The sequence below is a fragment of the Entelurus aequoreus genome, linkage group LG27, assembly GCF_033978785.1.
Source record: "Entelurus aequoreus isolate RoL-2023_Sb linkage group LG27, RoL_Eaeq_v1.1, whole genome shotgun sequence".
Classification (NCBI taxonomy): domain Eukaryota; kingdom Metazoa; phylum Chordata; class Actinopteri; order Syngnathiformes; family Syngnathidae; genus Entelurus; species Entelurus aequoreus.
This window is the reverse complement of record NC_084757.1, coordinates 39,654,841-39,682,367: the sequence shown is the minus strand read 5'-3', so window position 1 is coordinate 39,682,367 and position 27,527 is coordinate 39,654,841. Positions and strand designations below refer to the sequence as shown.

The 27,527-nt window shown below is 40.5% G+C and overlaps 1 protein-coding gene across 6 annotated transcripts in view; it reads left to right on the top strand.

Annotated features, from left to right (window-relative positions):
• Positions 1-27,527, top strand: part of LOC133644617 (ecotropic viral integration site 5 protein homolog) — a 69,002-nt gene that overhangs the window by 18,661 nt on the left and 22,814 nt on the right. For 3 of the 6 annotated variants that reach the window (XM_062039266.1, XM_062039267.1, XM_062039265.1), the window contains 11 exons: positions 6,774-6,963; positions 15,916-16,140; positions 16,216-16,290; positions 17,439-17,564; positions 17,625-17,768; positions 17,833-17,922; positions 17,993-18,090; positions 22,017-22,077; positions 22,140-22,193; positions 24,493-24,525; positions 26,838-26,987. In XM_062039266.1, coding sequence (XP_061895250.1) covers positions 6,774-6,963; positions 15,916-16,140; positions 16,216-16,290; positions 17,439-17,564; positions 17,625-17,768; positions 17,833-17,922; positions 17,993-18,090; positions 22,017-22,077; positions 22,140-22,193; positions 24,493-24,525; positions 26,838-26,987 — 1,246 coding nt within the window. Of the gene's footprint in view, positions 1-1,107; positions 1,364-6,773; positions 6,964-15,915; positions 16,141-16,215; positions 16,291-17,438; positions 17,565-17,624; positions 17,769-17,832; positions 17,923-17,992; positions 18,091-22,016; positions 22,078-22,139; positions 22,194-24,492; positions 24,526-26,837; positions 26,988-27,527 lie in introns of those variants that run through there. The other 3 variants (XM_062039269.1, XM_062039268.1, XM_062039270.1) reach the window with 3 other exon arrangements.

Below are 27,527 nucleotides of genomic sequence, written 5' to 3'. Positions count from 1 at the left end.
CATACACCAAGTCATGTCCACAGTGACTAGATACACAACATCACACACACACTACTACTACTACTACTACTACTATTACTACTAATCCACATACACCAAGTCATGTCCACACTGACTAGATACACAACATCACACACACACTACTACTACTACTACTAATCCACATACACCAAGTCATGTCCACACTGACTAGATACACAACATCACACACACACTACTACTACTACTATTACTACTAATCCACATACACCAAGTCATGTCCACACTGACTAGATACACAACATCACACACACTACTACTACTACTACTATTACTACTAATCCACATACACCAAGTCATGTCCACACTGACTAGATACACAACATCACACACACACTACTACTACTACTATTACTACTAATCCACATACACCAAGTCATGTCCACACTGACTAGATACACAACATCACACACACACTACTACTACTACTACTATTACTACTAATCCACATACACCAAGTCATGTCCACACTGACTAGATACACAACATCACACACACACTACTACTACTACTATTACTACTAATCCACACACACCAAGTCATGTCCACACTGACTAGATACACAACATCACACACACTACTACTACTACTACTACTACTATTACTACTAATCCACACACACCAAGTCATGTCCACACTGACTAGATACACAACATCACACACACTACTACTACTACTACTATTACTACTAATCCACACACACCAAGTCATGTCCACACTGACTAGATACACAACATCACACACACTACTACTACTACTACTATTACTACTAATCCACATACACCAAGTCATGTCCACACTGACTAGATACACAACATCACACACACACTACTACTACTACTACTACTATTACTACTAATCCACACACACCAAGTCATGTCCACAGTGACTAGACTCCCATGTAGACAAGAGAAGTGTTGGTGTGAACTTTGACCCCCCAGCATGTAGCTGGGTCCTGTAACAACATGGCTGTGTGCTCGGCCAATCATGGCTCTTTGTGTTGCAAAGAGTTGAACAGGCCTTTGGACCTGCACTGGCAGTCACACACACATGAGGACCTGCACTGGCAGACACACACACATGAGGACCTGCACTGGCAGACACACACACATGAGGACCTGCACTGGCAGACACACACACATGAGGACCTGCACTGGCAGACACACACACATGAGGACCTTGTTTTTGGAGCGTCTGGAAGCACCAGGAGGAGAAGATCATGAACTGGTCCTGGTGCGGCCTTCATTGTGGACTTGGTGTTGACACAGAGAAGTTGAGATGATTGCAAGATGCTGCCGTTGTGGCTGAGAAACCAGCTAGTCTTGTAAGTGAGAAGCTCCCTCTCCTTCCAAATTCGGCTGTAACCGTAGTCCACTATTGGACCTCTGCCATTTTCCAAGATCAGGACTGCAGGTCAAAGGTCAGCAGATGTTTTGGGAGCGTTGTGTGCCTGCATGGAGTAAAGCAGCACACAGCGTTGTGTGCCTGCATGGAGTAAAGCAGTCAAGTTCAGGAGCACCTGGGAAGATATTGCTATCTGATTCTATCCAATAGGAGCAGTCTTGACTTGTGCAATGCTAAACATCTAAATGTAAACACACACACTCTTCCATTTGACTGAAGGCCAACAAGCCAAAAGCAGCTACACAACAGCTAAGCACACAGTAGCAAACAAGCTAGATGTATGTGATAAGGCCTCGTTTCCACTGCACACCAAATCTGATGTATTGTTTGCCCTCAAGTGTCACACATCTGACTGTCTACACGCTCCAAAGTGCTTCTAAGACCACATTTACACTGCAGGCCCCAGTCAGAGTTTTTTTACACGTGCTATTTTACAGCTGACTGTTTACACGGCAAGTACAATGTGATTTGTATCCAGTGTAAACGCGCACAGGCCCTTATGTGGCCCCTATGTGGCCTCCACGTCACTTGCATGCACACTCCGATAAAGTGAAAACAAAGGAAGTTGACCGGGAGGAAGTCGCTACTACGACAAAATAAAATAAATGTCGCAACACTTTAATATGAGTGTTTTTAGGTAAAGTAATATAATGTATGAATGGATGTATATAGTTAGTAGGGTTGTAATCTTGTAATGGCTGTTTAGTAGAGGAGACACGGACATCAGATTTGTTTTGACAAATGTGCTACAGTGTTGATTCCTGTCTTTCAACAATCACTATTTCTTCAGAATCAAAAATATATATTCATATATTACATATAGACTATTATTTGTACACTATTGACAAGTGATGCACTGAAAATGTGCTGGTCTTAAATAGACTTTGCTGTTGTAATGAAACATCCACTTCCACTGGCGACTACCTCCTTCCCAAGTGACTTAGTCACATTCAGGTCGCATTGCGTTAAGACTGAAGTCACATTTGAAAAGATCAGATGTAGTCTGAATCTGATGTCAAAAGATCAGTTTTGAAGCACTGTGGAGCGTTTAGACTGCCAAAAAAAATCTAATCTGTGTCACTTGAGGGCAATACAAAATCAGATTTGGTGTGCAGTGTAAACGGGGCCAAATCTGATCATTTCACATCAGTTTCAGGCCACATTAGGAGGTAGCTTGATTACAGTACGATAGCACGTACAAATATGCATGAAAACAGTCTATAGACATCACACATGGGACGGTTTAGTAAGTATAAATAGTTTTAGATATATTGTAAAACTTACAAACGTTGCTTGGAGTGATGAATGGCAAATCCCTACGAGCAGAAACGCTATGGACGGTTTTATATCCGGTTTAAGGCATTAAAACAGGAAGTACATTTTCAACCGGCAACCATTTTAGCTAATGCTCACGACACTAGCTTGATTACATTACTATAGCAGGTACAAATATGCATGAAAACACTCCTACAGACATCACACATGGGACACTTTAGTAAGTAAGGATTGTTTTAGTTATATTGTAAACTTACAAACGTTGCTAGGAGTGATGAATGAAGAATCCATTCTGGTAGAGACGCTGTGGACGGCTAGAAGACTAGAAACTAAATGTAAGGACACTGCAGCACCTGCAGTGAGCGAACTAGTCCAAAAGATGGCGTCATAGCACAACAAATACACACCGTTTCAGTGTTTCTGCTTGTGTTGAATGAAAACTACTGAACACAAAATGTTATGGCCGTCGGCCAAGAAAGATCCATAAATGAGCCCCACTGTTTTATAAGCCCTAGGGTTCTAAGCGTAAGAAAAAAGTAGCATCTTATGAATTGGAATTTACATTCCATGCTACAAATAGTAGAAGTATGTATGATATCGTATTGGATCGACATTGGTATCGGCCTATACCCAAAGCTCCAATATTGGAAGTGAAATAGTTGTATTGGGAAAGCCTTAAAATGACTGTTTTAGAGGGTATATCATTTGCCTAGTTATAGCTTCTTACCATTTTTGACATTCAGTTGTACACAATAAGAACTACTCACAACAATACAGTCTTGTTTTTACATAATATGCAGTTACACATCACGTCTTCTGCTGGAACATGTTATGTGAATAGACAGCTCTGTACTCTATGTAGCAAATACATGAGTTAGCAGCACAACTAACTCTGTACTGTATGTTGTAAATACATGAGTTAGCAGCACAACTAACTCTGTACTGTATGTAGTAAATACATGAGTTAGCAGCACAACTAACTCTGTAGTAAATACATGAGTTAGCAGCACAACTAACTCTGTACTGTATGTTGTAAATACATGTTAGCAGCACAACTAACTCTGTACTGTATGTTGTAAATACATGAGTTAGCAGCACAACTAACTCTGTAGTGTATGTAGTAAATACATGAGTTAGCAGCACAACTAACTCTGTACTGTATGTTGTAAATACATGAGTTAGCAGCACAACTAACTCTGTAGTGTATGTAGTAAATACATGAGTTAGCAGCACAACTAACTCTGTAGTGTATGTAGTAAATACATGAGTTAGCAGCACAACTAACTGTAGTAAATACACGAGTTAGCAGCACAACTAACTCTGTAGTGTATGTAGTAAATACATGAGTTAGCAGCACAACTAACTGTGTAGTAAATACATGAGTTAGCAGCACAACTACCTCTGTAGTAAATACATGAGTTAGTAGCACAACTAACTCTGTAGTAAATACATGAGTTAGCAGCACAACTAACTGTGTAGTAAATACATGAGTTAGCAGCACAACTAACTCTGCAGTAAATACATGAGTTAGCAGCACAACTAACTGTGTAGTAAATACATGAGTTAGCAGCACAACTAACTCTGTAGTAAATACATGAGTTAGCAGCACAACTAACTGTGTAGTAAATACATGAGTTAGCAGCACAACTAACTGTGTAGTAAATACATGAGTTAGCAGCACAACTAACTCTGTACTGTATGTTGTAAATACATGAGTTAGCAGCACAACTAACTCTGTACTGTATGTAGTAAATACATGAGTTAGCAGCACAACTAACTCTGTACTGTATGTAGTAAATACATGAGTTAGCAGCACAACTAACTCTGTACTGTATGTAGTAAATACATGAGTTAGCAGCACAACTAACTCTGTACTGTATGTAGTAAATACATGAGTTAGCAGCACAACTAACTCTGTACTGTATGTTGTAAATACATGAGTTAGCAGCACAACTAACTCTGTACTGTATGTAGTAAATACATGAGTTAGCAGCACTACTAACTCTGTACTGTATGTAGTAAATACATGAGTTAGCAGCACAACTAACTCTGTAGTAAATACATGAGTTAGCAGCACAACTAACTCTGTACTGTATGTTGTAAATACATGTTAGCAGCACAACTAACTCTGTACTGTATGTTGTAAATACATGAGTTAGCAGCACAACTAACTCTGTAGTGTATGTAGTAAATACATGAGTTAGCAGCACAACTAACTCTGTACTGTATGTTGTAAATACATGAGTTAGCAGCACAACTAACTCTGTAGTGTATGTAGTAAATACATGAGTTAGCAGCACAACTAACTCTGTAGTGTATGTAGTAAATACATGAGTTAGCAGCACAACTAACTGTAGTAAATACACGAGTTAGCAGCACAACTAACTCTGTAGTGTATGTAGTAAATACATGAGTTAGCAGCACAACTAACTGTGTAGTAAATACATGAGTTAGCAGCACAACTACCTCTGTAGTAAATACATGAGTTAGTAGCACAACTAACTCTGTAGTAAATACATGAGTTAGCAGCACAACTAACTGTGTAGTAAATACATGAGTTAGCAGCACAACTAACTCTGTAGTAAATACATGAGTTAGCAGCACAACTAACTGTGTAGTAAATACATGAGTTAGCAGCACAACTAACTCTGTAGTAAATACATGAGTTAGCAGCACAACTAACTGTGTAGTAAATACATGAGTTAGCAGCACAACTAACTGTGTAGTAAATACATGAGTTAGCAGCACAACTAACTGTGTAGTAAATACATGTTAGCAGCACAACTAACTGTGTAGTAAATACATGAGTTAGCAGCACAACTAACTGTGTAGTAAATACATGTTAGCAGCACAACTAACTGTGTAGTAAATACATGTTAGCAGCACAACTAACTGTGTAGTAAATACATGAGTTAGCAGCACAACTACCTCTGTAGTAAATACATGAGTTAGCAGCACAACTAACTGTGTAGTAAATACATGAGTTAGCAGCACAACTAACTGTGTAGTAAATACATGTTAGCAGCACAACTAACTGTGTAGTAAATATATGAGTTAGCAGCACAACTAACTCTGTAGTAAATACATGAGTTAGCAGCACAACTACCTCTGTAGTAAATACATGAGTTAGCAGCACAACTAACTGTGTAGTAAATACATGTTAGCAGCACAACTAACTGTGTAGTAAATACATGTTAGCAGCACAACTAACTGTGTAGTAAATACATGAGTTAGCAGCACAACTACCTCTGTAGTAAATACATGAGTTAGCAGCACAACTAACTGTGTAGTAAATACATGAGTTAGCAGCACAACTAACTGTGTAGTAAATACATGAGTTAGCAGCACAACTAACTGTGTAGTAAATACATGAGTTAGCAGCACAACTAACTGTGTAGTAAATACACGAGTTAGCAGCACAACTAACTGTGTAGTAAATACATGAGTTAGCAGCACAACTAACTGTGTAGTAAATACATGAGTTAGCAGCACAACTAACTGTGTAGTAAATACATGAGTTAGCAGCACAACTAACTGTGTAGTAAATACACGAGTTAGCAGCACAACTAACTGTGTAGTAAATACATGAGTTAGCAGCACAACTAACTGTGTAGTAAATACATGTTAGCAGCACAACTAACTGTGTAGTAAATACATGAGTTAGCAGCACAACTACCTCTGTAGTAAATACATGAGTTAGCAGCACAACTAACTGTGTAGTAAATACATGAGTTAGCAGCACAACTAACTGTGTAGTAAATACATGAGTTAGCAGCACAACTAACTGTGTAGTAAATACATGAGTTAGCAGCACAACTAACTGTGTAGTAAATACACGAGTTAGCAGCACAACTAACTGTGTAGTAAATACATGAGTTAGCAGCACAACTAACTGTGTAGTAAATACATGAGTTAGCAGCACAACTAACTGTGTAGTAAATACATGAGTTAGCAGCACAACTAACTGTGTAGTAAATACACGAGTTAGCAGCACAACTAACTGTGTAGTAAATACATGAGTTAGCAGCACAACTAACTCAGGAGAGTGTCTGCAGGCTGCTGGCGACGGACAGCAAGTCACTGCGCTCCATGAATGGTTCCAGGAGAAACAGCGGCTCCTCGCTGGTGTCCAGCTCCTCGGCCTCGTCCAACCTGTCACACCTGGAGGAGGACACCTGGATGATGTGGGGGAGGGTCGTTAACGAGTGGGAGGACATGCGCAAGAAGAAGGAGAAGCAGCTCAAGGTGAGGACAAACTCAGCAATAAGATTGACTTGACACACACTCAAAGTGTGTATTTGTACCCCAGCTGAGTCTGTTACCTGTCACCTGTTTCCTGTCACCTGTTACCTGTCACCTGTCACCTGTCACCTGTCACCTGTTACCTGTCACCTGTCCTTCAACCTGTTATTCTAACTAGCCACAGCTAAAGCTACTTTAGCTGTGGCTAGTTAGTTACTAAAGCTCACATGTGCAGACACAGAATTAGCAGCAACTTCTTAAAGATCAGATACACTTTCACCATAGAGATGGACACTATATGATATCAGCCTTTGTTTACATCTGCAGATACACTTTGACCATAGAGATGGACACTATATGATATCAGCCTTTGTTTACATCTGCAGATACACTTTGACCATAGAGATGGACACTATATGATATCAGCCTTTGTTTACATCTGCAGATACACTTTGACCATAGAGATGGACACTATATGATATCAGCCTTTGTTTACATCTGCAGATACACTTTGACCATAGAGATGGACACTATATGATATCAGCCTTTGTTTACATCTGCAGATACACTTTGACCATAGAGATGGACACTATATGATATCAGCCTTTGTTTACATCTGCAGATACACTTTGACCATAGAGATGGACACTATATGATATCAGCCTTTGTTTACATCTGCAGATACACTTTGACCATAGAGATGGACACTATATGATATCAGCCTTTGTTTACATCTGCAGATACACTTTGACCATAGAGATGGACACTATATGATATCAGCCTTTGTTTACATCTGCAGATACACTTTGACCATAGAGATGGACACTACATGATATCAGCCTTTGTTTACATCTGCAGATACAGTTTGACTATAGAGATGGACCATTATTTGACATACACTATATGATATCAGCCTTTTCTTACATCTACAGATACAGTTGGACCATAGAGATGGACCATGATTTGGCATTTTGACATACACTATATAGTATCAGCTTTTTTTTGTACATCTGTATTTTTTTCATATTGACTACATCAGCAGATACAATACATACACACCTGATACCAGTATTTAGTGTAGTAGATAGTAGTGTTGTCCTGATACCAATATTTGGTCGCAATACTTTTTGAAATAAAGGGGACCACAAAAAATGTCATTATTGGCTTTATTTGAACAGAAAAGCTTATGATACATGAAACATATGTTTATTATTGTAATCGAAAAACATTTTTGGCCTTAGATTAAATGTTGAACATACTAGACAACTTGTCTTTTAGTAGTAAGTAAACAAACAAAGACTCCTAATTATGCAGTAACATATTGTGTCATTTATACACCTATTATTTTGTACACATTATGAGGGACAAACTGTAAAAAATTATTATTTATCCATTTGTTCATTTACTGTTAATATCTGCTTATTTTCTGTTTGAACATGTTCTGTCTACACTTCTGTTCAAATGTAATAATCACTTATTCTTCTCTTCTTTGATACTTGACATTAGTTTTGGATGATACCACACATTTAGATATCAAATCCGATACCAAGTAGTTACAGGATCATACATTGGTTATATTCAAAGTCCTCATTTTTCCAGGGATGTGTCATTGTAGTATCAACTAGATACGCTCTTGTACGCGGTATCGTTACAATCAATATCTGTGTAGACCCACCCTTTTGTTTAACTTCAGGAGCGCTGGCTTGCTATTAGAGGTTATCCTCCTACGGTGTGTAGTGAAGCATGTTTAGCTATTCCTTGTCCTCCAGTGATAATAGTACTTGTAAGAAACTTACTTTATTTGTCGCCATGGAGGCCAGGATTAGTGATTCAAAAGTAGCTAAAACACTGTGGATGGATGTTTTAAAGCAGCTCTTCCTGAGGGTGTTTCAGTGTTAGAACTTCAACTTTTCTGTCTACACATGGGGAGCCAAACTCATTTTAGCTGAGGGGCCACTTGAAGGAAAACCTTTGCTCACGCAAGCCGGACTGGTAAAATCATGGCATAATAATGAAAAAATAAAGACAACTTCAATTGTTTTACTTTGACCAAAAATAGAAGCACTTTCTGAAAATGTACACATTACAAAGAAACACTTGAAGTTAATTTGAAATTCTGAGGAAAAAATGTGTGCCGTTTTAAAAATCATCATGAAGAAAACAATGAAGTTAGACTTTGTCTCAGTTTTTTTACAAAGCCATTCAACTTGAAGCACTTCCTGTTTAGCATTCTCATGATGGAAGTTCACCAATAAAATGTTTGGAAAAGCAATCAAGTGTTTCCTCAAATCGCCACATTGGTGACATCCTCAACTGCCACAACACATTCATTTATTAGAATCACAATTATAATGTAAAGAATACAATGATCAAAAATGACACCATAGCCAAAATCAACATAACTTAACACTTAACCAACTTGAACATGGTAGATTTAAGCACAAAATAAAATAGAACAACAAATGTAGGAACAGACATGTTTACAATGGAGTTCAGGGTGCGCATGCTGCATTCACCCATTGCAAGCGCTGCACGGAACTCTAAATATAAAGATGACGGTAATTTTGACTTAAGACTTTGCATCTCACCGTTTTGTTAATTTATCCGTTGAATGTATCATTTAAAAAGAAAGAAGGTATAGTGTGTCGCTACAGCCGCCATCTGATTAAGTTCAAGTTAAAGTACCACTGATAGTCACACACACACTAGGTGTGGTGAAATTATTCTCTGCATTTGACCCATCACCCTTGATCACCCCCTGGGAGGTGAGGGGAGCAGTGAGCAGCAGCGGTGGCCGCGCCTGGGAATCATTTTTGGTGATTTAACCCCCAATTCCAACCCTTGATGCTGAGTGTCATGCCAGCCACAACAGGGTCACACCTGCGCTTGTTGACGTAGTGGCAGCCAATACAGACCTCATCTTTAAACACGGTCATGTGGCGTGGGTCACACTTGAATTGCTATTGCGACATCCAGTGGACACATTTAGAACAGCAGTTTCTTGCATTAAAATAATGCAGCTCATTTTTATATTTAGCAAACTGATCTTGCAGGCCAAAATAATCCTGTTTGGCACCGCTGATCTACACAGTGTCTGCTTGCAAGTACTCCGTGCGTTGCCAAACATGCTCCTCTGCTCATAAAACCAGCAATGTCACAACGGCGTGCCGTCATGCCCATAAAGCACTTAATACAGCTATTGTTTAGGACACAGTATAGTATTGTTTTAAATTCATTAGTAGTGGTATATAGTACAACCCTAGTAGACTATAATAACCACTGCTCATTCATTAGTAGTGGTATATAGTACAACCCTAGTAGACTGTAATAACCACTGCTCATTCATTAGTAGTGGTATATAGTACAACCCTAGTAGACTGTAATAACCACTGCTCATTCATTAGTAGTGGTATATAGTACAACCCTAGTAGACTGTAATAACCACTGCTCATTCATTAGTAGTGGTATATAGTACAACCCTAGTAGACTGTAATAACCACTGCTCATTCATTAGTAGTGGTATATAGTACAACCCTAGTAGACTGTAATAACCACTGCTCATTCATTAGTAGTGGTATATAGTACAACTCTAGTAGACTGTAATAACCACTGCTCATTCATTAGTAGTGGTATATAGTACAACCCTAGTAGACTGCAATAACCACTGCTCATTCATTAGTAGTGGTATATAGTACAACCCTAGTAGACTGTAATAACCACTGCTCATTCATTAGTAGTGGTATATAGTACAACCCTAGTAGACTGTAATAACCACTGCTCATTCATTAGTAGTGGTATATAGTACAATCCTAGTAGACTATAATAACCACTGCTCATTCATTAGTAGTGGTATATAGTACAACCCTAGTAGACTATAATAACCACTGCTCATTCATTAGTAGTTGTATATAGTACAACACTAGTAGACTATAATAACCACTGCTCATTCATTAGTAGTGGTATATAGTACAACCCTAGTAGACTATAATAACCACTGCTCATTCATTAGTAGTGGTATATAGTACAACCCTAGTAGACTATAATAACCACTGCTCATTCATTAGCAGTGGTATATAGTACAACCCTAGTAGACTATAATAACCACTGCTCATTCATTAGTAGTGGTATATAGTACAACCCTAGTAGACTATAATAACCACTGCTCATTCATTAGTAGTGGTATATAGTACAACCCTAGTAGACTGTAATAACCACTGCTCATTCATTAGTAGTGGTATATAGTACAACCCTAGTAGACTATAATAACCACTGCTCATTCATTAGTAGTGGTATATAGTACAACCCTAGTAGACTATAATAACCACTGCTCATTCATTAGCAGTGGTATATAGTACAACCCTAGTAGACTATAATAACCACTGCTCATTCATTAGTAGTGGCATATAGTACAACCCTAGTAGACTATAATAACCACTGCTCATTCATTAGTAGTGGTATATAGTACAACCCTAGTAGACTATAATAACCAGTGCTCAAGCAGCAGTCCTGTTCCCTTTTTTCATTCCTTGCTTTCTCTCCTTCTTGGTCGCTGGGCAGTCATTTCTTCTGCTTACCTGTCAAAACTACCATTTTTGGCTGGGGAAGCCAGTTTTTGTCCTTCTTTTCCTGGTTCCGTTTTGTTTGCGATGGCGTCCGCTTGACAAGCCTGGCAACACACGGAGTGAGGGATCATTGAAGGTTTCACGCTCCATCCAAGAAGGTGACAGACTGTAAATATCTTGACAAATAGGAGATGATTATAGGGCACATTGTCATACTCTGTGGAACATCCAAGAAGAAATGTCAGCCATCTTGAAAAACATCTGAACTATAATCTAGGTGAAGGAGTCCAGAATAGTTTTTATTGCAATATTTCATGAGAAAACGTACAATGTATTAAATCCATCAAGTGGAGTAGATGAGTTGTTGTGATGTAGACAAATGTCCTATTTTCCCAGGAGATGTTCCATATTTACAACTAACATGTTGATGCACCTAGTAAAGGTGTTTCATGATCAAATAAACACATTATGTGTAAAAACAACAACTTAAAGGCTTGTCCAGATGTTTACTGACATGTAATATTCATCTGGAATAACTTTTACTACATCGGCTACAAATATCGATGATCGGCCTCCTTGAACTTCTAATAATCGGTATCTGTATCGGCCCTGATAAAAACCCCTATGGGTGGATGTGTAGTGGCCCGGGAAACAGAGCTGTACTCAGGCACCACCTACTGATGATGTCACAGTTGTTGCACCATCTGTGCTTGTTCCAACTGGCCCTGGGAAGTCAACCTCTGGCCCAGATGCCCCAGGACCCAGCAGATGCAGGATCACGTGCAGGACTAAGCAGAGTCAGCACAGGAAGTTGCAAAATGAGAAGTGTCAGCAGGAAAGGCCTCACTGACATCCTGCCTGATCGCCACCTTTTCTTCATCTCTATCAAGTCATCCAGACTTTGTTCTTCCTGCTTCTCACCTTTTCTCCACCTCTATCAAGTCATCCAGACTTTGTTCTTCCTGCTTCTCACCTTTTCTTCATCTCTATCAAGTCATCCAGACTTTGTTCTTCATGCTAGTCACCTTTTCTTCATCTCTATCAAGTCATCCAGACTTTGTTCTTCATGCTAGTCACCTTTTCTTCATCTCTATCAAGTCATCCAGACTTTGTTCTTCCTGCTTCTCACCTTTTCTTCATCTCTATCAAGTCATCCAGACTTTGTTCTTCCTGCTTCTCACCTTTTCTTCATCTCTATCAAGTCATCCAGACTTTGTTCTTCATGCTAGTCACCTTTTCTTCATCTCTATCAAGTCATCCAGACTTTGTTCTTCATGCTAGTCACCTTTTCTTCATCTCTATCAAGTCATCCAGACTTTGTTCTTCCTGCTTCTCACCTTTTCTTCATCTCTATCAAGTCATCCAGACTTTGTTCTTCCTGCTTCTCACCTTTTCTTCATCTCTATCAAGTCATCCAGACTTTGTTCTTCCTGCTAGTCACCTTTTCTTCATCTCTATCAAGTCATCCAGACTTTGTTCTTCCTGCTTCTCACCTTTTCTTCATCTCTATCAAGTCATCCAGACTTGTTCTTCCTGCTTCTCACCTTTTCTTCATCTCTATCAAGTCATCCAGACTTTGTTCTTCACGCTAGTCACCTTTTCTTCATCTCTATCAAGTCATCCAGACTTTGTTCTTCCTGCTTCTCACCTTTTCTTCATCTCTATCAAGTCATCCAGACTTTGTTCTTCCTGCTTCTCACCTTTTCTTCATCTCTATCAAGTCATCCAGACTTTGTTCTTCATGCTAGTCACCTTTTCTTCATCTCTATCAAGTCATCCAGACTTTGTTCTTCATGCTAGTCACCTTTTCTTCATCTCTATCAAGTCATCCAGACTTTGTTCTTCATGCTAGTCACCTTTTCTTCATCTCTATCAAGTCATCCAGACTTTGTTCTTCATGCTAGTCACCTTTTCTTCATCTCTATCAAGTCATCCAGGACTGCTTTGATTTATTTGGAACGTGCATACAGTTAACAACATGTCCGAAAAGGAGTAGGAAGAAGTTGAGCTTATTTTCCACTTTGGAGCAATTTCTTTCACATTAGTTTGTTGGCTTCCTGTGCTGAATGTGTAAGAGAAATGACATCAATGGTCAATACAGTTGTGATGAATATGATCAATGATGAGATGAATAAGATGATCATAAATGGTCAATACAGTTGTGATGAATATGATCAATGATGAGATGAATAAGATGATGTCATTGTTCATCAGGATTCTTCTTCTTTGTACTTTGTAAATACTTGGACTTGAAAGAGTTTAACAATCCATTCCATACTTTAATTCCACACAGTGACATGCTGAAGGTTTGAAGTGTTGTACGTGCATACAGATGTTTTAACTTTTAAAGGGGAACTGCACTTTTTTTTTTACATTTTGCCTATCGTTCGCAATCCTTTTTTTTTTGTTTTTTTGCATTCTAACATGTAAAAATCAGCTTGTTCCAAGTAGCTAGCAATGCAGCTAATGTTAGCGATCAATTGTACTTCTGAATCACTTTAAAAATGCTTTGAAAAACCGCCAACAATACTTCATTGATGTGGTGTAACCTGTGTAATGACAAACTGTAGCAACACTGAGGAACTCTTTTTCTAGCGTACTACCACACTGGCATGCTACAGTATTAGCCAGTTAGCTTTTGAGTTAGTAATCCACCACACTGATAAGACACTCATCTTACTGACTGAAAACATGTTCCAGTAGTATTTCATGTTTGTACACAGTTGTCAACATTTCTCCACCAATTTGAAAAATTCCAACGTCATTAACAACATTCAAATGTTTTAGCATTTTCAAAAAAATTCCAGCTTTTCCCGAAATTCCCAAATTTCAATGAAACTCATTGAAAAGAATGGGACTTTTTTCAAAGTTCCACAACTTCCACATTTTTTTATCCGATTCAAACTGTTCTAACTTCTAAATATTCAGCCTCTTCAGGAATTGTGTGCTCCCTTTCAACAATTATTAAAAAAAATTCTGTATTTTCTATAATTCCTACTTTTTGGGGACATGTTCCCCATTCCAAAGGAAATCCATTGTTCAAACTTCCACATTTTTCCACCGATTCAAACCATTCCACCTTCAACACATTCAACTCATCCTGGAAATTCACTCTACCTTATTTTTCGGACTATAAGTCGCTCTGGAGTATAAGTCGCACCGGCCGAAAATGCATAGTAAAGAAGGAAAAAAACATATATAAGTCGCACTGGAGTATAAGTGGCATTTTTGGGGGAAATGTATTTGATAAAATCCACCACCAAGAATAGACATTTGAAAGGTAATTTAAAATGTGTAAAGAATAGTGAACAACAGGCTGAATAAGTGTACGTTATATGAGGCATAAATAACCAACTGGTATGTTAACCTCACATATTATGGTAAGAGTCATTCAAATAACTATAACATATAGAACATGCTATACGTTTACTGTCACTCCTAATCGCTAAATCCCATGAAATCTTATACGTCTAGTCTCTTACGGGAATGACATCAATAATATTATAATGTGTTCATCATTTCACACATAAGTCGCTCCTGAGTATAAGTCGCACCCCCGGCCAAACTATGGAAAAAAGTGCGACTTATAGTCTGAAAAATACAGTACCAATTTTCCACGTTCAACTAATTTCAAGGAATTCCTGTTTTTTCTGACCTTATTTCCAACCTTTGTTAGTGCGATGACTCCTTTCACATTTTCAAGCCATTTCAAGCGTTCCACTGTCAAAACATTCCTTTTAGTCAGAACAAAAAAGCAAGTTGGTTTAAGAACTTGCTTTTCCTGAAACTCTGTAATAAATAAACATTGATTGATTGATTGATAATACCATTTTTCAATTAAAAACTGTTACTACTCCAACATTTCTTGACCGATTTAAACAATTCCAACACCAACCAATTCAGCTCATTCAGGACATTCATGATCCTAATCATTTTCAAAAATATCCCGCCTTTCCCAAAATTCCCAAATTTCCAGGAAGTTCCCATTGAAATGAATGGGACATTTTTCCAAGTTGCACAATTCCCACATTTTTCAAGCTATTTAAACACACTTTTCACTCATCCTGGACATTCTAACTAACTCTTTCCCAAGTTCCAAACCAAATTCAAGTGTTCCTGGAAATTGAAACTGTTCAACATTCAAAGCATTCCAACCTTCTTCCATTCCTACTACATTGTGTCAGCATTCCAGTTCAACTTCAGCATGGGAGTGTTCCCACTCACCTCTGTGCTCTCTCCTGAACATGGTCTGCAAATAATGCTCACTTTAAGTCCTTTTGTGAGAACAATTTTGGGCTCAGTATTGATCTCTGGGGTACGCCGCCAGACCTATTTAGCGCCAGAAAGAAAGTAGAAGCACATTTGTCCCGTCTGATGCACCTCCTTTCCCCAGGATCTGGTGGTAAAAGGGATCCCGCACCACTTCCGGGCCATCGTGTGGCAGCTGCTATGCAACGCCCAGAACATGGCCATCAAGGACCAGTACTCGGACCTCCTGAAGATGACGTCGCCCTGCGAGAAGCTGATTCGCCGAGACATCGCCCGCACTTACCCGGAGCACGACTTCTTCAAGGAGAAGGACAGCCTGGGCCAGGAGGTCCTCTTCAACGTCATGAAGGTGTTGCCGTCATTTCTTTGACTCCTGGATTGTTTCAAGCCTGCTAAATGTTGCAATGCACCTTTTGCTGCTCAGGCGTATTCTCTGGTGGACCGCGAGGTGGGTTATTGCCAAGGAAGTGCCTTCATCGTCGGGCTGCTGCTCATGCAGGTACCGCTCATCCAACCTCACCCCGAGTGAAGAAAGAAGTCTAGCAAGGAGTTATAGGTGCTAGGGATGGTCTCCATTTATATAGCGCTTCATTACATTCCACGTGGTGTTGACACACGGCTGGCGAGAGCTGCCATGCCAGGACTAGGATGGCGGAAGCTGGATTCAAACCAGGAAGCTGGCGTGGCCGCTCTTCCTTCTGAGCCACCTTTTATCGTTTTAAACGGAAAAACGTGATTTACTGCACTTTTATAAACTTATGGACTGACTGGCGCCAGCTCGCTAGCTTATATGCTAACATGAAAACAAGAGCCATTAAGGCATTTCCAAATGAAGAAAGGACATACTCTAATCTAAAGTTGTATAAACACATTAGTGTCTGAACAAGTAAGATATTTCATTGTCACCACACGACCCTCAAATAGTTTTCCAGCAGTTATGATGGCGCCCGCCCGCCCTGCCAGGTAGTGGTTTTCAAACAACAATATCTTGTAAAAGATGACATAAAGGTTACTTGACAACACAGTATTTATTTACACAAACATGGCAAAGAAATCAATCTTTTTTTGCACTACTTTATTCACTTTAAGTACATCAGTTCACAAGACTAGTTTAAGTTACAGTAAGCTCATGACACAGCAAGTCCAACGATGCGGACACGTTTGTTACTGGGTGTTTCCCGCCTTGGAGACTTGGCATGTGTGATCATTTCATGTGTGTGCTGTTTCAGACTGTAAGATTGTTCAATGAAGGACACTTGAAGCATGTGTGTGTCACTTTAAGAAAGGTGACTGATACAGCTGCTGTGTCGTTGGGCAGGAAGCGCCAAACTTTATCTTTCTTTCGAAGTTGGAAACGTGGAGTTTTTGCCGCCATTATTGAAAGAAATGGAACTAAGAAAAGGGAACATTTGTTATTTTCCAGTTGACTATTTGGCACATGTCATATTTATTTCTGCACTGCTATTTGTGCAGAATGTATTACAATAAAGTACCAAGTCAAACATGTGGCGACTTTTTTTAACAGTGTCAATACAGCTAGTGAGTGTGCCAAACGCTCACTACTTGTTTGAATATAATATGTGATGGCTAGGAATATTGGATGTGGACATTCCCCAAATGTGAAGTGTCGTTGTTTTGAAATGTCAGATGCCAGAGGAGGAGGCCTTCTGCGTCTTTGTGAAGCTGATGCAGGACTACAGACTACGAGAGCTCTTCAAGCCCAGCATGGCGGAGCTGGGCCTCTGCATGTACCAGCTGGAGTGCATGATCCAGGTAGGAAGAGCACTTGACAGACCTTGGCACGGTGGCCCCAGGTAAACATCTGCCCTCTAGGAACATCTGCCGGAGCTGCACCTGCACTTCCAGGCACAGAGCTTCCACACCTCCATGTACGCCTCCACCTGGTTCCTCACCATCTTCCTCACCTGCTTCCCGCTGCCCGCGGCCACCAGGATCTTTGACATCTTCATGTATGAGGTGGGTTCTCCAAGGCTCTGGGAACTGTTGGGCATTAGCGACTAACCAGGCCGTCCCTGGGCAGGGTCTGGAGATCGTGTTCCGAGTGGGCCTGGCCATCCTGCAGATGAACCAGGCGGAGCTCATCCAGCTGGACATGGAGGGCATGCTGCAGGTAGGAAAGCAGGCCCCGCCCACAGGAAGCTGTTCCTGGAACTCACGCAGCTTGTGCTCCCTGACCGCAGCACTTCCAGAGGGTGGTCCCGCACCAGCTGGACAGCGGACCTGACAAAGTCATCCAGGCGGCGTATCAAGTCAAGTACAACGCCAAGAAGATGAAGAAGTAAGAAGCCACATTTGTCATGAAAGACTTTAACACGCTGCCTAGATAGCAGGAGAAGACTGCAGCTGACTTCATCAATCATACAATCATCCTAGAAGGAAGGCTTGTCCCCATACCCATACTTCACCTTTAACTTGACTTTTTACACCAAAATGCTTCCATTCTCCCTTTTCTGTCTACACACTGTGTCTGCTTGTAAGTACTCTGTGTGTGTGCGCTGCCCAACATGCTCCTCTGCTTTTCTGTCTACACACTGTGTCTGCTTGTAAGTACTCTGTGTGTGTGCGCTGCCCAACATGCTCCTCTGCTTTTCTGTCTACACACTGTGTCTGCTTGTAAGTACTCTGTGTGTGTGCGCTGCCCAACATGCTCCTCTGCTTTTCTGTCTACACACTGTGTCTGCTTGTAAGTACTCTGTGTGTGTGCGCTGCCCAACATGCTCCTCTGCTTTTCTGTCTACACACTGTGTCTGCTTGTAAGTACTCTGTGTGTGTGCGCTGCCCAACATGCTCCTCTGCTTTTCGCATCTTAAGAGAGTGTATTATGACAATAGTAGAGTTAATATCTGACACCTGCATTCAAGAGAGTGTATTATGACAATAGTAGAGTTAATATCTGACACCTGCATTCAAGAGAGTGTATTATGACAATAGTAGAGTTAATATCTGACACCTGCATTCAAGAGAGTGTATTATGACAATAGTAGAGTTAATATCTGACACCTGCATTCAAGAGAGTGTATTATGACAATAGTAGAGTTAATATCTGACACCTGCATTCAAGAGAGTGTATTATGACAATAGTAGAGTTAATATCTGACACCTGCATTCAAGAGAGTGTATTATGACAATAGTAGAGTTAATATCTGACACCTGCATTCAAGAGAGTGTATTATGACAATAGTAGAGTTAATATCTGACACCTGCATTCAAGAGAGTGTATTATGACAATAGTAGAGTTAATATCTGACACCTGCATTCAAGAGAGTGTATTATGACAATAGTAGAGTTAATATCTGACACCTGCATTCAAGAGAGTGTATTATGACAATAGTAGAGTTAATATCTGACACCTGCATTCAAGAGAGTGTATTATGACAATAGTAGAGCGCAGCAAAGGAGCTCCATGTACACTTTGTCTTCAAATAATTGTATTTATTCAAGAGGAAGTGATGGAAATGGAACATAAACATGTATTTAATGCTCAACTCTTAATATTAAGGATGTATTGAGAACTGCTATAATTCAGTGTTACATTATTTACAAACATGAACTGTTGGAGTGCATAACTTACACAAATCATATTTTAATATTATGTTCAATAACATTGTAACTATTCAAATGTAATGTGTACATTTGATCATGAAGGCCAAACTAAATAAAACAAGATGATGTGTGCATTTATGAAGAAATAAACTAGTTTCATCATGGTGTACTACAAAGTACTTTGTTTTCAAGTAAGAGAGGGACAAGCGGTAGAAAATGGATGGGTAGTTCTGATTGGTGCTTTCCCCCCGCTCCTCTCCCACATGCAACTGTGATTGGCTATTTTCTCCCGCCCACCTACAGACAGATTTGGTCTCTGTCAATCATTTTGTCAGTTTTAACTTACATTGTCAATCACTTTGTCAGTTTTAACTTACATTGTCTATCATTTTGTCAGTTTTAACTTACATTGTCAATCATTTTGTCAGTTTTAACTTACATTGTCTATCATTTTGTCAGTTTTAACTTACATTGTCAATCATTTTGTCAGTTTTAACTTACATTGTCTATCATTTTGTCAGTTTTAACTTACATTGTCAATCATTTTGTCAGTTTTAACTTACATTGTCAATCATTTTGTCAGTTTTAACTTACATTGTCAATCATTTTGTCAGTTTTAACTTACATTGTCAATCATTTTGTCAGTTTTAACTTACATTGTCAATCAGTTTGTCAGTTTTAACTTACATTGTCTATCATTTTGTCAGTTTTAACATACATTGTCAATCATTTTGTCAGTTTTAACTTACATTGTCAATCATTTTGTCAGTTTTAACTTACATTGTCAATCACTGTGTCAGTTTTAACTTACATTGTCAATCATTTTGTCAGTTTTAACTTACATTGTCAATCATTTTGTCAGTTTTAACTTACATTGTCAATCATTTTGTCAGTTTTAACTTACATTGTCAATCATTTTGTCAGTTTTAACTTACATTGTCAATCATTTTGTCAGTTTTAACTTACATTGTCTATCATTTTGTCAGTTTAACTTGGATTGTCAATCAGTTTGTCAGTTTTAACTTACATTGTCAATCATTTTGTCAGTTTTAACTTACATTGTCAATCATTTTGTCAGTTTTAACTTACATTGTCAATCATTTTGTCAGTTTTAACTTTCATTGTCAATCATTTTGTCAGTTTTAACTTACATTGTCAATCATTTTGTCAGTTTTAACTTACATTGTCAATCATTTTGTCAGTTTTAACTTACATTGTCTATCATTTTGTCAGTTTAACTTGGATTGTCAATCAGTTTGTCAGTTTTAACTTACATTGTCAATCATTTTGTCAGTTTTAACTTACATTGTCAATCATTTTGTCAGTTTTAACTTACATTGTCAATCATTTTGTCAGTTTTAACTTACATTGTCAATCAGTTTGTCAGTTTTAACTTACATTGTCTATCATTTTGTCAGTTTTAACTTACATTGTCAATCATTTTGTCAGTTTTAACTTACATTGTCAATCAGTTTGTCAGTTTTAACTTACATTGTCAATCAGTTTGTCAGTTTTAACTTACATTGTCAATCAGTTTGTCAGTTTTAACTTACATTGTCAATCATTTTGTCAGTTTTAACTTACATTGTCAATCAGTTTGTCAGTTTTAACTTACATTGTCAATCATTTTGTCAGTTTTAACTTACATTGTCAATCAGTTTGTCAGTTTTAACTTACATTGTCAATCAGTTTGTCAGTTTTAACTTACATTGTCAATCATTTTGTCAGTTTTAACTTACATTGTCAATCATTTTGTCAGTTTTAACTTTCATTGTCAATCATTTTGTCAGTTTTAACTTACATTGTCAATCATTTTGTCAGTTTTAACTTACATTGTCTATCATTTTGTCAGTTTAACTTGGATTGTCAATCAGTTTGTCAGTTTTAACTTACATTGTCAATCATTTTGTCAGTTTTAACTTACATTGTCAATCATTTTGTCAGTTTTAACTTTCATTGTCAATCATTTTGTCAGTTTTAACTTACATTGTCAATCATTTTGTCAGTTTTAACTTACATTGTCTATCATCTTGTCAGTTTTAACTTACATTGTCAATCATTTTGTCAGTTTTAACTTACATTGTCAATCATTTTGTCAGTTTTAACTTACATTGTCTATCATTTTGTCAGTTTTAACTTACATTGTCAATCATCTTGTCAGTTTTAACTTACATTGTCAATCATCTTGTCAGTTTTAACTTACATTGTCTATCAGTTTGTTAGTTTTAACTTACATTGTCTATCATTTTGTCGGTTTTAACTTACATTGTCAATCATGTGCTTCAAGAGGTAGTCTACCTGAAATGCTTTTCACTTCACAGGTGTGCTTGAAGCTCATGGAGAGAATGCCAAGAGTGTGCAAAGCAGTAATCAGAGCAAACTATTTTGAAGAAACTAGAATATAAAAGATGTTTTTGTTAAGCACATAACTCCACATGTGTTCATTCATAGTTGTGATGTGACAACCTACAATGTAAATAGTCATTAACATAAACATTGAATGAGGAGAAGGTGTGTCCAACCTGTAGGTCCATTCTCCCTCTTGTCTCCACACTGTTTCTGCTTGTGTGTGTTGACTCACATGCACCTCAAATAAAAAGTACTTTAGTACTTAGTTACTAGAGACACCACCTGTTTCACCTTCTGGTCTTGCCTCCCAAGGTTGGAGAAGGAGTACACCAGCATCAAAAGCAAGGAGATGGAGGAGCAGGTGGAGATAAAAGTGAGTGTCCGCCACGCCACGTGTTCTGTGACGGATGATGTCACTTCCTGCCTTCTTTGCAGAGGCTGCGGACGGAGAATCGCCTCCTCAAGCAGAGGATCGACACGCTGGAGAAGGTGAGCTCCTCTCGCACTAACCCAGCTGAAAGTATTGGCCATGCGTGGTCGTCGGGGGACCAGCGGGGGGGCCGTGTCATTACTAATGGTGTGTTCGTGCATGCCGGGCTGCACCGTGTAGTTTGCAGCATGAAGCGGGTGTTTACAACGAGAAGATCATCGCTCTCCATCTTGTAACTCCCACCACCTTTTTGTCACTGACCCCCAGTCCGTGGAAGCTCAGGGCCTTTTTTTGGACTCTTCCACTCATGTCATGTCACTCACACTTGCTCCTCCCACTCATGTCATGTCACTCACGCTTGCTCCTCCCACTTATGTCATGTCACATACGCTTGCTCCTCCCACTCATGTCATGTCACTCACGCTTGCTCCTCCCACTTATGTCATGTCACTCACGCTTGCTCCTCCCACTTATGTCATGTCACTCATGCTTGCTCCTCCCACTTATGTCATGTCACTCACGCTTGCTCCTCCCACTTATGTCATGTCACTCACGCTTGCTCCTCCCACTTATGTCATGTCACTCACACTTGCTCCTCCCACTTATGTCATGTCACTCACGCTGGCTCCTCCCACTTATGTCATGTCACTCACGCTTGCTCCTCCCACTTATGTCATGTCACTCACGCTTGCTCCTCCCACTTATGTCATGTCACTTACGCTTGCTCCTCCCACTTATGTCATGTCACTCCCGCTTGCTCCTCCCACTCATGTCATGTCACTCACGCTTGCTCCTCCCACTTATGTCATGTCACTCACGCTTGCTCCTCCCACTTATGTCATGTCACTCACGCTTGCTCCTCCCACTTATGTCATGTCACTCACGCTTGCTCCTCCCACTTATGTCATGTCACATACGCTTGGTCCTCCCACTCATGTTATGTCACTCACGCTTGCTCCTCCCACTTATGTCATGTCACTCACGCTTGCTCCTCCCACTCATGTCATGTCACTCACACTTGCTCCTCCCACTTATGTCATGTCACTCACGCTTGCTCCTCCCACTTATGTCATGTCACTCACGCTTGCTCCTCCCACTCATGTCATGTCACTCACGCTTGCTCCTCCCACTCATGTCATGTCACTCACGCTTGCTCCTCCCACTTATGTCATGTCACCCACGCTTGCTCCTCCCACTTATGTCATGTCACTCACGCTTGCTCCTCCCACTTATGTCATGTCACTCACACTTGCTCCTCCCACTCATGTCATGTCACTCACGCTTGCTCCTCCCACTCATGTCATGTCACTCACGCTTGCTCCTCCCACTCATGTCATGTCACTCACACTTGGTCCTCCCACTCATGTCATGTCACTTACGCTTGCTCCTCCCACTTATGTCATGTCACTCACGCTTGCTCCTCCCACTCATGTCATGTCACTCACACTTGCTCCTCCCACTCATGTCATGTCACTCACACTTGCTCCTCCCACTCATGTCATGTCACTCACGCTTGCTCTTCCCACTCATGTCATGTCACTCCCGCTTGCTCCTCCCACTCATGTCATGTCACTCCCGCTTGCTCCTCCCACTCATGTCATATCACTTACACTTGCTCCTCCCACTTATGTCATGTCACTCCCGCTTGCTCCTCCCACTTATGTCATGTCACTCCCGCTTGCTCCTCCCACTTATGTCATGTCACTCCCGCTTGCTCCTCCCACTTATGTCATGTCACTCACGCTTGCTCCTCCCACTCATGTCATGTCACTCACACTTGCTCCTCCCACTCATGTCATGTCACTCACACTTGCTCCTCCCACTCATGTCATGTCACTCACGCTTGCTCTTCCCACTCATGTCATGTCACTCCCGCTTGCTCCTCCCACTCATGTCATGTCACTCCCGCTTGCTCCTCCCACTCATGTCATATCACTTACACTTGCTCCTCCCACTTATGTCATGTCACTCCCGCTTGCTCCTCCCACTTATGTCATGTCACTCCCGCTTGCTCCTCCCACTTATGTCATGTCACTCACGCTTGCTCTTCCCACTCATGTCATGTCACTCACGCTTGCTCCTCCCACTCATGTCATGTCACTCCCGCTTGCTCCTCCCACTTATGTCATGTCACTCACGCTTGCTCTTCCCACTCATGTCATGTCACTCACGCTTGCTCTTCCCACTCATGTCATGTCACTCACGCTTGCTCCTCCCACTCATGTCATGTCACTCCCGCTAGCTCCTCCCCCAGCTGGCATGGCAACAGGGAGAATGAAGTTCTTCCCAGTGATCTTGTGTGCTATAAAGTGTCCTCTGGTGTGTCTCTGCTCTCTTCTCCATATTTGTGTTTTGTAGGAAAGTGCTTCCTTGGCAGATAGATTGATCCAGGTACTTTTATTTCTTTGTCCCCTTCCCCCGCCTGCCTCTGTAGCACCGCATGCTAAGTATAATTCCAGTCCTAGGGTTAATTGGTGCTTAGTGATTATTTCAATGAAATAACCATGCATGAAATAATCAGAATGAAATTCAACAGAACTCAACTGAAGAAGCCAGCATGTATTTTACAATGTTAGCCACTAGGGGGCAGCCTACTGTAAAAAATGCTGCCATTACTACAATTAGTAGGCCCCCCTTGTCCTTGAAAATATTCAAATGACACTGACATGTTTTGTCTGTTATAGGATAGGATAGACTTCTATTATACCACAATGACCCTGTTGCAGTGCAGCTTTTTACATACAGGAAATGAAAAACTAAACAACATATTAGGGAAACAAAGCATAAAAACACAGACCTCCGTATTGCACAACAACTAATATGTTATTAAAGTATTATTCCCCACAACTTGTTTAAATCTCCCTAAACTTGTCCCAAACACTTGTTCTTCTGTTCATTATAATTTTTAAAAATATACCATATTTTCCCGACTATAGAGCATACCAGTTATAAGCCGCACACGCCAAATTTAAAAGAAAATAATATTTTTCCGCAGATATATACGTTGTGAACACAGAAATATTTTGTAAATGTCACAGCACAACAAATACAAAAGATGGCGTCATAGCACAACAAATACAAAAGATAGCACAACAAATACAAAAGATGGCATCATAGCACAACAAATAAAAAAGATAGCATCATAGCACAACAAATACAAAAGATGGCATCATAGCACAACAAATACAAAAGATGGCATCATAGCACAACAAATACAAAAGATAGCACAACAAATACAAAATATGGCATCATAGCACAACAAATACAAAAGATAGCACAACAAATACAAAAGATAGCACAACAAATACAAAATATGGCATCATAGCACAACAAATACAGAAGATGGCGTCATAGCACAACAAATACAAAAGATGGCATCATAGCACAAGAAATACAAAAGATGGCATCATAGCACAACAAATACAAAAGATAGCACAACAAATACAAAAGATGGCATCATAGCACAACAAATACAAAAGATAGCACAACAAATACAAAATATGGCATCATAGCACAACAAATACAGAAGATGGCGTCATAGCACAACAAATACAAAAGATGGCATCATAGCACAAGAAATACAAAAGATGGCATCATAGCACAAGAAATACAAAACATGGTATTATAGCACAACAAATACAAAAGATAGCACAACAAATACAAAAGATGGCATCATAGCACAACAAATACAACAGATAGCACAACAAATACAAAAGATGGCATCATAGCACAACAAATACAACAGATAGCACAACAAATACAAAAGATGGCATCATAGCACAATAAATACAAAACATGGTATTATAGCACAACAAATACAACAGATAGCACAATAAATACAAAACATGGTATTATAGCACAACAAATACAACAGATAGCACAACAAATACAAAAGATGGCATCATAGCACAATAAATACAAAACATGGTATTATAGCACAACAAATACAACAGATAGCACAATAAATACAAAACATGGTATTATAGCACAACAAATACAACAGATAGCACAACAAATACAAAAGATGGCATCATAGCACAACAAATACAACAGATAGCACAACAAATACAAAAGATAGCACAACAAATACAAAAGATGGCATCATAGCACAACAAATACAACAGATAGCACAACAAATACAAAAGATAGCACAAGAAATACAAAAGATAGCACAGCAAATACAAAAGATAGCACAAGAAATACACACAGTGTTTCTGCTTGTGTGGACTGAAAACTACTGAACACAAAATGTTATGATTTCATAAATGAGCCAACCAAAAGATGTTTGCAGAGATTGTGCCTCGGTGGGGGAGGTTATTAACTATAATAGTTATTAACTATACAACTCTATAAATTGTTGGCAGCACAAACATTTGGGACACGTTTGCTAGGATTTGAACAAGGCTGGCTCTGAATAATAACACGTTAATAACATTAGACAAATAAGTGTAGCACAAATGTGTAGAGGGGGTGGGGGGGTCTGGACGACACCAGTCACAAAATGTTTTTTACACTAACTTAAAAACTGTAACGGCAAAAAGTGACATTTTTCCAGCACAAAGGAATGTCAGTGTTATGTAAATATTTGCAATGAGGAGGGGAGCAAGCCCACACCGGTGTTATCAACCTTCTTCTGACTCTCTCTTCCTGTCCTGCTCACTCTACCTGCCCTCTCTGCGTCCTCGCTCGCTCCGTCCCACAAGGGACAAGTGACGCGGGCTCAGGAGGCGGAGGAGAACTACCTGGTCAAGCGGGAGTTGGCCACGGTCAAACAGCTGGGCCAGGAGGTCAGCGCTCAGCTGGAGCAGGCCAACACAACCATCGGGCAGCTTCAGCAGCAGCAGCCGCAAGCGGTAAGGACGGCCACCGGGCGGGCGGCCATGGGCGATGGCGCCACCTGCGGGCCGTGACGGGTGGTGCCACCTGCGCGGTGCCACCTGCGCGGTGCCACCTGCGTGGTGCCACCTGCGGGCGGCGACGGGCAGCACCACCTGGGGGACGTGATGGGCGGCGCCACCTGCGGGCCGTGACGGGTGGTGCCACCTGCGCGGTGCCACCTGGGGGATGTGACGGGCGGCGCCACCTGCACGGTGCCACCTGGGGGATGTGACGGGCGGCGCCACCTGCGGGCAGCGACGGGCGGCGCCAACTGCGGGCGGCGACGGGCGGCGCCACCTGCGGGCGGTGACGGGCGGCGCCACCTGGGGGATGTGACGTGCTGCGCCACCTGTGGGATGCGACGGGCGGCGCCACCTGCGGGTGGTGTCGGGCGGCGCCACCCGGTGGATGTGACGAGCGGCGCCACTTGCAGGCGGCGACAGGCAGCGCCACCTGCAGACGGTGACGGGCGGCGCCACCTGCAGGATGTGACGTGCTGCGCCACCTGCGGGATG